Genomic DNA, 14,514 nt, shown 5'->3' with positions numbered 1-14,514 from the left:
ATAGGTGGTTGTTGATGTGTCACAAATATTGACTTAACAAATAAAGCCCTCTCTTGAAAAGGTCTGATAAAAGTGCTAGCATTCAACTATGACAGAATAACATATCTTGAAAGGTTTCAATAGAGGAATATAAGAGAAATTAGATAATCAAGTATCCTCCCTGAATACCTAATCATCTAACAAGAGCAGAAACATGTAGAAGAACCTTTACAATGAACAAAAATACATTCAAGTATAGCATAGAAGCAACATCTAATGATTTATGGGTGATCAATTAAACAATTTTTTTAATCTTTTACTTAGTAGATAAAATAACATTGTAGAGGGACGTTAGGGAGGTTGATATTCAACGTAGCCCTTCCCAATGTCCTACACTACCTCAAATATATGCAGAAAATATTATGTAATCACTCACAAATACACAATTTATGTCATAACATAGAGCCATAAACCTTTGATTAAAAACTCTGTAATAAGAAACTTTACAAAAATATGAGGGTCTTTCTGGGCTCAAAATCCAACCCTTTTACATTACAAATAAAACAATATATAGGAAAACATTAATCCTAAAGTCGTTACAAACTATAGGAAACAAATCCTAATAATAAAACTCAAAATAAATACAAAATTTGGAGTTTGTTGTAGGAACTTTGGAGTTTGTTGTTGATATTGTTGTCTGGAGATCTGAATATGTTCTTTGAAGATGTGTTAACTACTCAAGAAACAAGACAAGCTCTGCCACCTGTTTAATCTTTTTGCCTAAAATTTTGGAGTTTGATCCTCATTGTGTTGATCTTTTGCCTTGGAATTTGGGGTTGCTAAGTTGTTGTCTCTAATAAGTTGTCAATTGTCCATCAATCAAGGAAATGAACCTTTGACTCTTGATATTTTGCCACTTGTGTGCTCATCTTCATCCTTGAGAAGCTCTGCCACCTGTATCATCCAACTATCTATTTTTCACAATAGTACCTATCATTTGACTTTAATTCACAAGATCTTTTGTTCTTGAACTGATTCTCCAATCCTAAATAGACTACATCTGCCTTGAAATTTGTAGACTGATTCTTATGTTGAACTAGAAACGTAGCCACGTGTCTCCACTAGTGATCGGGTGCTCTATTAAGGCAGTTCTTGATGTGAAGTCACTAGTTCAATTCCATGCTGCAATCGGGGTGATATATTGGACATGATTAAGATGTAGTCTTGCAAAATTTACAAAAATAAAAATAAAATTATATAAGATGAATTAATATTTAATTTTAAAATTATAATTATATTTTTTTATTTTTCAAGTTATTTGTGATCCTCTAGGCTTGACCTTGGGCTTGAGAAACCATGACCCAGGGGCGTCTAATCCTCCGTCAAAGTCACCCAGAGATTGCACCCAACCTGGGCCTCACCAGTCGTAAGTTGATTGGATTTGTTAGCATGTCTAGTCTCCCTAGCACAGACACGACCACCCCTTGAGATTTGATCTTGGGTTGCCTTGCTAACTAGACCCATCCTCAGCCAATTACGCTAATAAAACTTAACAATTTTAAAATTATAATTATAATTTTAAATATAAAAATTTTTATTTATTATTTTATTTTGAGTAATTCCTTTTTTTATTTAATTACATTATAAATCTAATAAAATAAAAAACATATATATAAAATTCATTTTCCTAATAAATCATTTATATTTTGTATCATTATTATCAAAATATATATTTTAAACTTTTTAATAAGTTATTATTCACTACGTTTATAATCCTTTATAAAATCATATTTTAACATATTGAAAATTTCAAATTATAAATATAGTTGATAAAAAATTAAATGAAAAATTGCTTAATTGGTCACTGTTTTCTTCAATCTACAAAATAGCACATAGAAATAATTTCTAACTTTAAATCTGACATGCAGTCCATTAACAGAAAAATTTGTTTCGTCAAAATTAAAATAATAAAAATAAAAATTCTTGACACTTTAATTGTGCCCATAAAAATTGTAAATATGTCAGAGTGAAAGTGTTTTTTTAATGGTGATTCACTGTACTAATCTAAGACTAACTACGCACATAAAATAATAAACAATCCTAGCAAACAACCTATTCTAACACGAAACAAATATTCTGACGCAAAATATTTAATAAATTATTATTTTCAATATATAAAAAGTTCCAATCACTAAGTTTATGACACTTTTTCCCGGATGCGGGTGGCTCCAGCGCGTAGCAGGTTAGTGGCTCGTCACATGGGCATGTGTCAGCCCGGACGAGCCACGCAATATCGAGCCGGTGGTTATTTAAGACTGGCGGCGGCAGTCCCTCTGCGGGAATTAATTCAAGTCATTTCGGTCTTAACTGCTCTCCTGGGAAGTGGAAAAATGGCGCTACAAAGGCCAGGCACCTCTGTCATTCTCCAGCAGTCTTGCATAAGGTCTGGGCATTGGGCGGTAGCGTCGGATTATTCTCTGGTTCTGAGGAAGATTACGCAGGGATACTCCTGCTCTCTGGCCAATTTGGGGATGCAGCGTGAGCGCCAAAGGATGATTAGCAGGCGCGGAAGCTCCAGGGGTCGTGCTTCGGCTCAGAGGCATGCTATTTCTCCCTCTTCCTCAATTGAGGTTACTTCAGACCACCGTCGCTCCAGGGGACGAGCAGCTGGCCGCGGTAGGGCAACGGAGCATAGAGAAATCATGGATTGTGGCCACTCTGCGCATCCCATGGTCAGGTATCGAATTCCCTGCTCTCTGGCAAATTCAACATTCATCGTTTCGGTTTCTGTGGAGCACTGTGGCAATCCAAGAGGTCAAGAGGAAGCTCCGCAGGCAAACCCTCCTCGGGTTCCAGGGATTGTTCCCACAATCGACATGCAAGTACCTACTATCGATCTGCTACGCCCCATTAAGGATAGCTCCTCCCCAGACTCTCAGGCAGGCCCCAGCGAACCAGCGCAGCGGATCCATCTTCCCGACCCGGACATCCCCAAGCACTTCAGGGGCAAAGAGGAGGACGAACCGCACACCACCGATGATGAATAACTCGACCTGCTGTTCGCTCTTAGTCGCTGAGAAGGGAAAGTTTTCTCTGTTTGCTCTCACTGTCATCTTGTATGTGTTCGGACTCAGTCCTTATGTGTCTAAGTGTCGGCTATCCATATGTTTTAAGTGTCGGTCTTATGCACTGTCCTGTGTCGTTATGCTAGTTTGTCATCGCTTCCAATTTTTGTACCCATGTAATTTTGGACATGTTTAATCCTGGGCAATCTGTCAATCTCTCGACAGGAATCACAGGGCTACGGCTCTGTTGTAACACTGATGCTGTAATTTTTGACTTTTTTGTAATATAATAGATTAGTCTGATTCAGAAAAAAAAAAAAAAAAAAAAAAAAAAAAAAAAAAAAAAAGAAGAAAGGAGAAAAAGTTTATGACACTTTTTTAAATTATTTGCCAATTCCAAATGGCATGTTTATTACTGTAGAAAGTGATGTCATATTCCTCATAGCGTCCGCAGTTTGACTCGCAAAAAAATGTTTGCCAAAAAAAACGTTAGACACATGGGGCTGACGGTGGTACTTGGCATGGGGCTTAGCCCATTGGGATCCGCTTCAAAGGCTCATGGGCGTTCCATCATATTTCTATCTGTTTGAAAGGTCTTACCAAGTCTGGAATTTCAAATTATCTTTGTCCGTTAAATGGGAAACTGGAAATTTTTTTATGAAGTTCTTGCATTTTTCGTGCTCTTCAATTTCTTTTGATTAGGAAATTCTCTATCAATTGCTCTTGCATCTCAACTTTCATTAATCTTTTTTTAAAAGTGCTTTGTTTTTCCTAAATAAACATAAACATGTTAATTGTTGCAATTTTATTCCGTAGTAATATCTTTTGTTTAATTCTTTCTCTTTTCGATCATATTGTCTTTTAATTTCAAATTAAAGGAACACGTTATTTTATTCTCAGTTTTATTTTATGTTATAAAATATTTTAGACATTAAAAACTATTTCAATTTTCAAAGTGGATTTAAGGATATAGATTTAGTTATTCATATGATAAATTTCTATTTATATAATGAAAAATAATTAGACCTTAATTCCATTGATTATTATATCTTCAAATTTTATATGATTCTAATTTAGTATATGTGTGTGTGAATTGATGAAGAAAGAAACTACTAAAACTCATATTGAATGTTTTTGGCTAAGCGATCTATAATAATGAGATAGCCATGATTTATTCTGATTCTTACTTATACAAAGCATTATAGATTCCTCACATTATTTTGATTCTTACTCATACAAAGCATTATAGATTCCTCAGATTTTGTAGCCCAAAGTGTTACTCCACTTGTATAAAAGGTTATGAGATTGAAGCAATATAAAATGCCTTTGTTATAGAGTACCAAAATTTAAACTCAAGTAGGGGCGGAATGCACGACCTGAATTGGTCTGACTATTTGGTAGACAACCATTGACCCTTCATGACCCTATCAATAAATTCGATATATAAATTCCCAGTCTATAAGAGACTATGTAAAACCCCTCTATGAAAAAAGTCCTCACAACATAAATGGCCTGCAGCATGGCAAGCCCCAACCATGTACCCAATATATGCCGATTTGTCCAAATAATACTGAAAACCTCTCCAAATGTTGCTCTTCTATCTAGCTATGGCAGAGGAGGGCGAGTCCCCACGCCGTCCTCACCAACATTTGCATCCCTATGAACAAGACATAGCACATAAATGTTGTGTATATACCTAAGCTCGATGGTATGTTGCGATATACACTTACTATGTAGACTGCGATCCAAAGGCCTTCAGCCGAAAGGGAATTTCCCCGCATGAGATGGAGTCTTACTAGTGCCAGAATCCTGTGGGAAATGGGAAGGGCCCCTGGGTGCGAGGCGTAGTTGAAGATGGGGATTAGGGAACCCCGTTTCCCAGGACTATATTTTAGAAATATTACATTGGAACACAATCTGGGTGCACTAAATTATTGTGATATTGATGGGGCCAGCCCACGTGGTCCCACGCTATCCCAACTTACGTGGACCTACACTAAGAATCTGGCTCAGATATTTGGTGATTGCAAATTGATTTTGGTTTTAATTGACAATCAATCCATGGTACTTGGTATTGTTTCTCCTTATGACACCTGCCCTCCTCGAATTTGACAAACCCTAATTCACTTTTTACTGCCGGTTCGCGCCTCTCTCGTCATTCTTACCTTTGTTACTTGGTCTCGGTGGTCTCGAACTGGTTTTGGCTCCGCCTCTGGTTATCTCTGTCTGTGGTGAAACCCTGTTGAGTTTCCGCCGGTCTTATGGTGAAATAATGCTGCTTAGCTCTGTCTGGTCATTACTGTGAGAGTCTGTAATTTCGGCTTCAAGTTTTTGTTGGTAAGTTACTGTGACTCCACCGTGCATTCAATTCGTTTTTATGACTGTGAGAACATTTCTGGGTTTGCTCTTGTGAATACTGTCGGTTCTGGTCTTCTTAGCAAATTTGTGGTGAATGCCTGTAATGAATGATGTCTGGTCCGCTCAGTTGACAGATGCACAGGTCGATGGTCTCTCAGCTTGGTTCTTCTCCGGCGCTCGGCTCTGTAAACAAGGTATGACTCCGTTTCATGCTATTTTCCTTTTTCCTCTGTTTGTGCTGAAACTAACGTTCCGTAGCCCCTCTGTGGACAGGGTCAATGCTTCGGTTCTGTAGGCCTTTGGTTCCGGCTCACTGTAAGGTATGGTGACTTCACCTCAGCCATACACAGGTTTTCTTATACTTACAGTATCATAGTTTCATTCTTATGTGCAAGGGTTTTGTCTGGTTATAAACCCTGACCCTCCACCTTATATTTCGCTTGCAGGTGTGGCCGGTTCCCGTGTCTTCGCAAGGGCTCTTATCGATTCCACCCGGGTAGCTCTGCTCTCGTTTCACTTTCTTGCAATGGCTCTTGGTCTTTGTCGTGTTTGCTATCGCTTGTTGTGTGACCTGTTAGTTGGTCTGTCGAGTCTGGGCTTGTTGGGTTTTCTCAAACCCTCAGCCGTAACGTAGGAGGGTTTTATTTGTGGGTCGTTTGCAACTTGTTCGGTGAACCCTCGATGTACAGCATATGTAATTCTTTTGTTATGTAGAAATACAATGTAATATTCAGCGATATATAAACTTGGCTACAGTTGGTTCTGGTGGCTTACCCGGTTGCTGTTATGGTCTAGTTTGTCCCTCTGTATTTGCTGGTTCCTTCCCGCCTTGTGCTCACTGTTGTCTCGGCCAGTTAATCGATTCTTGGATACTGTAAAACACTGTTATTGTATTTACCTGAAATGAAATAATTATACAACACTTATACATGTAGATTATTTGTTACTGAGGACATAAATATTTGAACAGTTTGTTTACTCGTGCACTGAATTAGATGAAGGAAAAAATATGTATATCTATTATTCTCATTCAAATGCTCCGCTGCTGAACCCCTCTGTGTTATCTTGCTTGTCTTTTTGTACAATAGTTTCAGGCAGTTTGATAACTGCTGGTAGTTATTCTATTACAGTTTATTTTGCAGTTACTGTAGGCATGATTTTCTTGACTATTCATTAGTTTACTTTGTCTGCCTTTACACCATAAGGGTTAGTTGTCTTTAATCACCTATTGACACTAATCTATTCTTAACTTGTCTAACTAGGCCCTATTACAACATTTTAAATATAATGAACAGAAATTTAAAACAACAGAAGTCAATACTGTAGTTGACCATGAAAGAAATAAAACAAAAAAAAACATAGGAACTCGGACAGGCTTGCTGTCCACTCAATGAATTGTTTATCCTTCCCAATCTTCTTCAGAAACTGTGTTCGCCCTCTCTCGGTCTTCACCCTGTTGACCAAATGCTCCTGCATCAGATATGGTGTTGAATATTCATTAATCAACTTTCATCGTATTGGAGTTAATACGGGCAAGCACGCCAGAGAGCTTGAGAGTGCAGAACAATTGTTGGAAATATGGATGACCGTTATAAATGTTCAATGCAAATATGCTTTATGGCGGAGTTGTGGATTTAATACGAACACCCTGGAGAGATTGAGTGTTGTAGAATTTGTTGTATTTAAACTTATGCTAAGTGGAATCCCTCATACGGTAGAGGTATCATAATTTTTGATGATTTAAATTTGAAATCAGAGGTCATTTTGACAGGTTGCAGATATAAAAGGAACGTCAAATCTGACTGGGAAAAATTCCGGCCGGTCGTTAAATACATCTTAAAACCCAAATTACGTCTTACACGACGTCAAATTTCAGGCCTGGGTCTCACTCAAAAAATATGTAGCCTGCGAATGAGCATTAAATGAGTGGAGCAGTTTATGCCTATAATTGGATAACTAACCTCCCAAAATCCAACAATGTGCATATACAACCCCACTCATTTAATATTCATTTATGAGTGGGGTAGTTTATGCCTATAGTTGGATAATTAACCTCCCAAAATCCAACAATAAGCATATACAACCCCACTCATTTAATACTCATTGACAAACTACTTATTTATAACGTCACTCAAATTGTTATGAGTGAGAGTCTAAGTTTGACCTAGGTTAAAATATAATCGCATCTTTTTGGAGTCTGACCTAGGTTAAAATATAATAACATCCTTTTGCTTTTAGAGGGGCAAGCCATAATGTTAATGGCCAACAATAGGAGTTATTCCACAGTTATCGACGTCATAAAGTACATAACGACTGGGGATCTCGGAGTGAGAAGAAGATATCAATTCATATCATAAGTGTCTGGAGCAATGTGGGTGGCTAGTATTATAGAGCAAAAGCAAGTGCAAAGGCCATTATAGTGCTCACTTGCTCAGTGACATCATCATTATTTTAATTGGTGAGTTATTCTCCACGTAATTTTTATTTTGCTAGTGAGTAATTGGAAACAAGCTTTGCAGAGTAAGTGTGTGGAGGAAGCATCCATGGGCATGGAGGGCGTTGTGTAAAGGTGGCTATGCCGAGGAAGTTATGCAGAAAAAGAGTGTGCAGAGGAAATATGTGCGAGATAGAAATGTGAGTAAAAAAGAGACCCCATTAAAATCGATTAATTAGCAATAAAAACATCAACTACAATACCTTGTAATTATTACCTATATTTTTTTTAAAGTAATTTACAATATCAATTAATACAAATTTTGTTACAGATGGAAAAAACAAAACACTGCTGTATGCTGTCCCCACCACATGACCTATACTTAACTTAAAAAAAAAATCCCACACTTTAATCATGTCAATAAAAAAGGATATATATTCTGACGCTTTAAATCAAGCGAATAAAATTTGTAAATATGCTAAAGTGAAAGTTGAAAAAGATAAAATCCTCCTCTTGAATTCCTAAAAAGATAATAAGAATATCTTTAGTTCCATCTGTATTGCGCGCCACATCTGTTGCCAACAGAATACCGAAACATAGGGAACTCATTGATTGTGGGCCACTGCAACTCCGTTATAAAAACATTCCGGCCATAGCAGGGATTTTGAATCGGTTTTTTATCACTGCCGACTGCGAAGACTGACTGTTGCCATTTCCATTGGGCTGTCTTTTGAAATGGGTGTTGTATTCATGAATTGGCAACGCCTGATCCGCTTCTCAATTACTCAATTCATTGTCTGCTTGGCATGCCTATCCAACATCGCTTTAGCAGGGGGATTGATGGGTGAAGAAGTGACCGGTTCTGCTAATGTTCCCGGTATAGGATTGGCCTGCTTAGGCAATCTGGCAGTGTTTGTCACAAGTTTGCTACGAGGCAGGCTTGATTTGGAATTGGGTGGCAGGGATGTTCTCGCCACCATGAGAGGTCCCATACTTGAGGACATCAATAATGGGTTCGGACACACAACATCCACAGATTACTCTAAAGTTTCTGTGGTCATGTTATCAAACTGCGCGCCCAATCTTTCGATGAAGCAGTTTATGAAGTATATATCCAATGCCTATAATGTGCACGCCACCGTCCTCCAATTCTTTCCTGTGAAATCTCCTGCATCGAAGCGAGCCACCCATGATTGTAAATGCATCGTATTCAGCGCAATTGAAGGGGTCGTAATCTTGCTTGCTGATCAGCTTCCTGGAACGCTGAAACGTCTCTCGGATTCCCTGTTCCTACTGCCATCTGAGCAATGCTTCAAAAACGGTTGCCATGGATGCAAGGAGCAACTGCTGTATGCGAAGGATGGAAATGGAAACGAGAAACTCACAGAGGGTGACTCCGAGTTCGGAAAGAAGTTATTTACAGAGCATGAGGACAAGATCAAGATCGCAATCAAGAGATCAGCAATCTTTGAGACACTTCAGAAGTTTCAGGACGAAGAGCATAAATGCATTTGCATCCCACTTTGTCCATTGGGGCATGACTATTGGACAAAGCTGTTGAGCAGATCCTTCGGAATCAGAGACACACAGAATGCTGAGCCAGAAAATTTCAGCACTGCTTCTTTAATAGTCCCAAGGTTAACAGAAGTATTAATTAACCTTGTGCTCACAGTATGGTTTAGAGTTGATGGCTTCTCTAGCTCTGTTGTTGCTCGAAGGGCTATACGAGACTATGTTGTGGACAGCAAAGGAAGTGGGTTTGGTGCAAATGCGTTTCTGACCAAAGCTGAGTCCCGGGTTCAATCCCGAGATAACTTCAAATATGTTTGCCATGTGCTGAGCTTCAGAGGTAAACTTGGTATCAGGACCTTCTCGTTTATGGTGGGCACTGTCAATTTCATATGCTCCATTAGCTGGGTTGTGCTGATTGCAATTCATGGAAGCGTTGGGAAATGGTTTGATGGTCACCCCACAACACTGTCTAAACCTAGAGTAGCAGTGATAATGGGCATCATGAGTATTTTGTTGGGCATGGACATTTTGCATCTTTACCTGTGTTGGCGTCGTTTTAAAAATTCCCTTTCCAGCAGTTCTAAGAATTCCCTTTCCAGCAGTTTTAAGAATTTCATTTCCAGCAGTTCTAAAAATTCTATGGTTTTGGTAGTCATAATTTTAGAAATAGCAGGCACTGTAGTAATGGGGACTTTGGGCATAAAAGTATTTGGAAAATGGTTATACAGTGCTCTGCATGTTTTAGTCTGGGTGAAGTGGGGAGTTGGTAGTTATCTTCTGGGTGAGTATCCACCAGAATATGAATCTGAAATAGATTATGATAATGGGATTTTGGTGTATTCTTCCTTATTCTTGCTAAACTCAGTTTTGGCGGGAGTTAGAGTCTCCTGGAAGTATCCACTTGAGTTAGAAGAGCTGTTGTTCTGAGTTTATCACAAACCCTGTGAACATTATTGTAAGAAATGGTTTGATTATAGTTAAATTTATCACATTTAACTTATGTTTTATCATTTTTTTTTGGTTGTTTTATCAATTTGATTTTTTTAGTTTTTATTTTGCTCTAAGTATCATTTTAAATAGGGATGATACACTTTAATATCATGTGGTCTCTAAAATAACAGACATTTTGATGACTAAACATTTGAAAAACCAAAAAAATAGATCAATACTTTAATACAGATGCTGACCCAGATATAAAAAAAACAGAAGAATGTGCTTTCCTGACCCTATCATGACTGTGCCCAACCAGTGAGTAGGCCAGCATGGTTGAGGCACCAGTGAGTAGGCCAGCATGGTTGAGTTGCCCCAGGACAGGTGTCAGACAATGAAGTACGTCCTCTCACATTAAAAAAATATATCACTCTTCTATGGAAAAAATATATTATTAAGGAAATTAAAGTAAAGGAACATTTTAAGAAATTATGGAAATTTGACATTAAAGGAAATTACGAAAGTAAGAGAATATTTTAAAGAGTTCTGCAAATTAGAAATTTATAAATAATGTAGAAATACATAGATCGTGTATAATAATTATTTATAAATATTTGTTTATAAAATAAAAGATTTAAGGGTTTTCATGTTTATGTGAGATTGATCTTAAAAAAATTGAATGTTTATTAGTATATTTTAATTGAAATTAAAAAATTATGATTTAATAAATGTTTGATAATAATATTTGATTTTTTTAAATGTAATTTAGAAATAAAAATTAATTTTAATATTTTATATTTTATTAATGTTTTGTTTAGATCGAATAAATTTAATTTATTTATTAATAATTATTGATGAATTAATTTTTATTAAATATTTTTAGTAATAGTTATTATAGAGGGTTGATGGATAGTCTCAAAGGTAGTTATGTTTTTTTTTTCATTTTCAATTAATTAATAAAAGGATATGTTTAGATATGTTATTGGACTTTTGTTGCTTTTTGTTGTTTTAGTGTGTATTTTTCCCCATCAATTACCCTCTTGATAAATGACATGGCATCCTCATTTAGTATGAAGTACCCCGATGTGAAGGAGCTCATTAATTTTTCTAACAACCTTCCCAGATCCCTTATCTTCCACTTGCAATCAAATTACTCCACCCATGAAAACACTAGACCAAGGAAAAAACTTGCATCCCTCTTATTCCACCATGTACCATATGCAATTACTCTCGAGTTTCTTGCGATTATGGCCCCTCGACCCCCACACACTCGCTACCTCGTCATAGCTCCCCTCCTTCATAGGATATGGACATTCCCTCATCCCGCGCTTTTTCCCCTACCTTTCCCCTGCCCCCCTCCCCAATGGATATAGAGGACATTGTCTCTTTAAGATCCCCATGTAGAAAATATTATGCCCACTCCCTCCCCAAAGTAAACCCATCAAGACCAAACCCTCACCTGTCACTTATGGTTGTAGGTCAAGATATCCCTATCAATGCTATCGCAAATGTGATGGCGAAAATTCTGTGGGCTTTTTCAATGGAAAAAATCCCTCCATGTTGACGTTAAATAATTGGATCTCCTCCTCATGGATCCCTTTGCTTGCTTATTTTCCAAATTGTTTTCTCTTTTTCCAGAATTTGATTGCTTTTGTTTTCACACTTCAAAGGATTGATCCTCGATAACTTATCGTGATTGGTCATGGGGGGTCTCTAGCCTCTAGTTGACACCCTGAGCCACATATTTTGACCCAACTAGAGAATCAACCACAAAGAAAAGTGTGGGATATATTATCAATGCTTCACCTAATATACTTATCGAAACATATTTTAGTCGCCACGGGCAGGGATGAGGGGATTTAGATGATTTCCTCATATTGAATAGACTTGTGTAATAAAAGAGGATAAACAACGACTCTAGCTACAAGTGGAGGTGGATGTGTGAGAGGGTTTCCTAGGGAAAATGCATATAATACATGATAATATCTCCTAGATTCAAAGGATAGATTATTAGTGACTTCCCTTCAGGTGTTTCATACGTCATGTGGTTGGACACCTCAAGCACCAATACTAGGGTTTTGGTCCACCTATGAAAGGAAACAAATGAATCCGGGTAAAAAAATATGTGAATATTTTGAAAGACCACAAAGACTCCACATAAGACTAGATAAGTTTGCAAATGTGCATGACTACAAGGATCCAGGCGGAGATACTAGCTCACGACTCCTAAAAACATGGTAAGCATACATTTTCCTTCCCCCGTTTCCCACATAAGCTTTATTTCTATGTCGGTAGCAAATTTTTAGACATACAGATTAACTTCACATACCACTCTTCCCTCTCTAGCTTCTTTGATCCTCCCCTCCCCTCTATTTTTTGTCTCCCATCCCCCCTCTATTATCTCATTTTCCCCCACGACCCATGCCTTCAGCCCTCCCCCTGGATTTATGCCTTCCACTCCTCCCCTTCCCCTATGCCTTTTGATTCTCGTAACAACCAGGATCCCTTAGAGTCAAGAACTGATACCCTGGTTGTCCCCTCCAACCTTGTTCCCCCTAACCCCCTCTCCTGCAAGCCCCCATATGAACTCAAGCCTCATTCCAAACCCTTAGATACTATACCCTCTTGGGTGGTTTAACTCTAAACCCCTTTCTCCCCAACCTTGTTGGTCGAAAATCCAACCTCTAAAAAGGGTAGTATAAATCCACCTTGGATATCAGTAAGGGAAAACAAATGACTATCTCTAGGACCCTTAAAGAAGAAAATTCACTCAACTCCATCCCTTAATTATGATACTCTCTTACAACACCAGAGGGTTGGATTGTAGTATATTTGACCTGCAAATACATTAAATTGCAAAAATGTCCAATAATTGCCAATAATTCCAATACAAATACAAGAACGAAATATAGAAGCTTCAGATCTTTATTAATATCAAAACCTTGAGGTAGGGACACCATACAACTACTCCTTAATGAAGGATATCACTCCACAAGCCATATGTTTTTCAATACAACAATACTTGACATCTCTCAATGGAGATTCTCTAGCCTCTATATAGGCTTCATACATACAATACCATGGGTCTCTCAATACTATACATGTAATACAATGGACTTATCACATTATTCCCCAGCTACTTGTGGTCCCTTGCATAATGTGGGTTAACCACTTTATTTATTAATTATGACCCATTTATTTATCATCCTTACATTATTACATTACATTATTCCCTTGGGTACCTCCTTTTGTATCCCATATTACCCCCCTAGGTATACTACATTCTATCCCCCTTAAGCATTTGTTATCCCCGAAACATTAGAAGAAAACAAATAATAAGATACTCAAATGAGTAGTCCAATGGTACCATGCACATGCTTCTAGCCATTCTGAGGAAATGTTAACACTAGATTTAGTTGGTGCCTCGATCGCTTGAGATGGAAGTTGGTTCTAGTGGTTCTTCTATTATGATGTGTCATGGATGGATCTCCGCACCTCTCTCTGTGTTGTCCCAGGGCTCTTGTCCTTATTACTAATTCGTTTCCATATTGTTGGTTGTTTTCTTGTTAGGTGATGTGGGTGGTGATATGTTGAAACTTTAACTGGTGATATATTTTGTTACTTCCTACACTATTGGTGCCTGAGTGGTGTCTGGTGTTTTTTCTGGTACCTAGTTTGATGTTTGTGTTTGGTTGTCTACCATCACAGGTTCATCATTTGATATGTCAGTGTCATTAGAGTTTTTTGTTTCTACCTCCACAGTATCTTCTTGGTTCCTAATGGAAATATCTTGCAAGTAATTTTCTTCTTTTTATACCATAGCTTCAGGAATTTCTTTTGTACATTAATATTAATGGTGCCCATTGAGTCCATTCAAGGATACCCCAAAACAACATCTGCCTTATCCATGTCTAAAGTGTAAAAGTCAACATGTAATACATATTTATTCATGGTCTTCTTCAAGTCCTTAAATATTTGAATAGGTGCCCCATCAACCAGTGTGCTTGCAATATGTTGTGTTGGAACTTGCAAGCGTTTGGCCAATTTGAGATTCATTAGATTATTCTTGCAACTAGAGTGAATAACAATAATGATCTTCTCTTTTTGAATACTTCCATGAACCTGTAGTATGGAGATATCCGTAAGAAACAACCCTTTATGTTTCTTATTATCCTGTCTTCTAGCATGAGACCATTTTTCCAAAAGGACTTTTTCAAATTCTTCATCAGGAAGGCT

General features: G+C 37.6%; 1 protein-coding gene and 1 long non-coding RNA gene across 2 annotated transcripts; both read left to right on the top strand.

Annotated features, from left to right (window-relative positions):
• Positions 1–5,667: 5,667 nt before the first annotated feature.
• LOC149165844 (uncharacterized) lies at positions 5,668–6,175 on the top strand. Its single transcript, XR_016260360.1, has 2 exons — positions 5,668–5,722; positions 5,849–6,175. It is a non-coding gene; the product is annotated as an uncharacterized LOC149165844 (long non-coding RNA).
• A 2,347-nt stretch (positions 6,176–8,522) lies between these two features.
• LOC149165843 (uncharacterized) lies at positions 8,523–10,330 on the top strand. The gene has a single exon (XM_089431206.1). The coding sequence runs from the start codon at positions 8,572–8,574 to the stop codon at positions 10,273–10,275; it is 1,704 nt and encodes a 567-aa protein (XP_089287332.1). The 5' UTR covers positions 8,523–8,571; the 3' UTR covers positions 10,276–10,330.
• Positions 10,331–14,514: the final 4,184 nt, after the last annotated feature.

Source organism: Pinus tabuliformis, chromosome 5_1, assembly GCF_031772625.1.
Source record: "Pinus tabuliformis cultivar Carrire ecotype Pingquan chromosome 5_1, CPIR1, whole genome shotgun sequence".
Taxonomy (NCBI): Eukaryota; Viridiplantae; Streptophyta; class Pinopsida; order Pinales; family Pinaceae; genus Pinus; species Pinus tabuliformis.
This window is presented reverse-complemented; position numbering and strand designations above follow the sequence as displayed.

Coding starts and splice junctions, on each gene's coding strand:
- LOC149165843 (XM_089431206.1), top strand. CDS start 8,572: ATGGGTGTTGTATTCATGAATTGGCAACGCCTGATCCGCTTCTCAATT.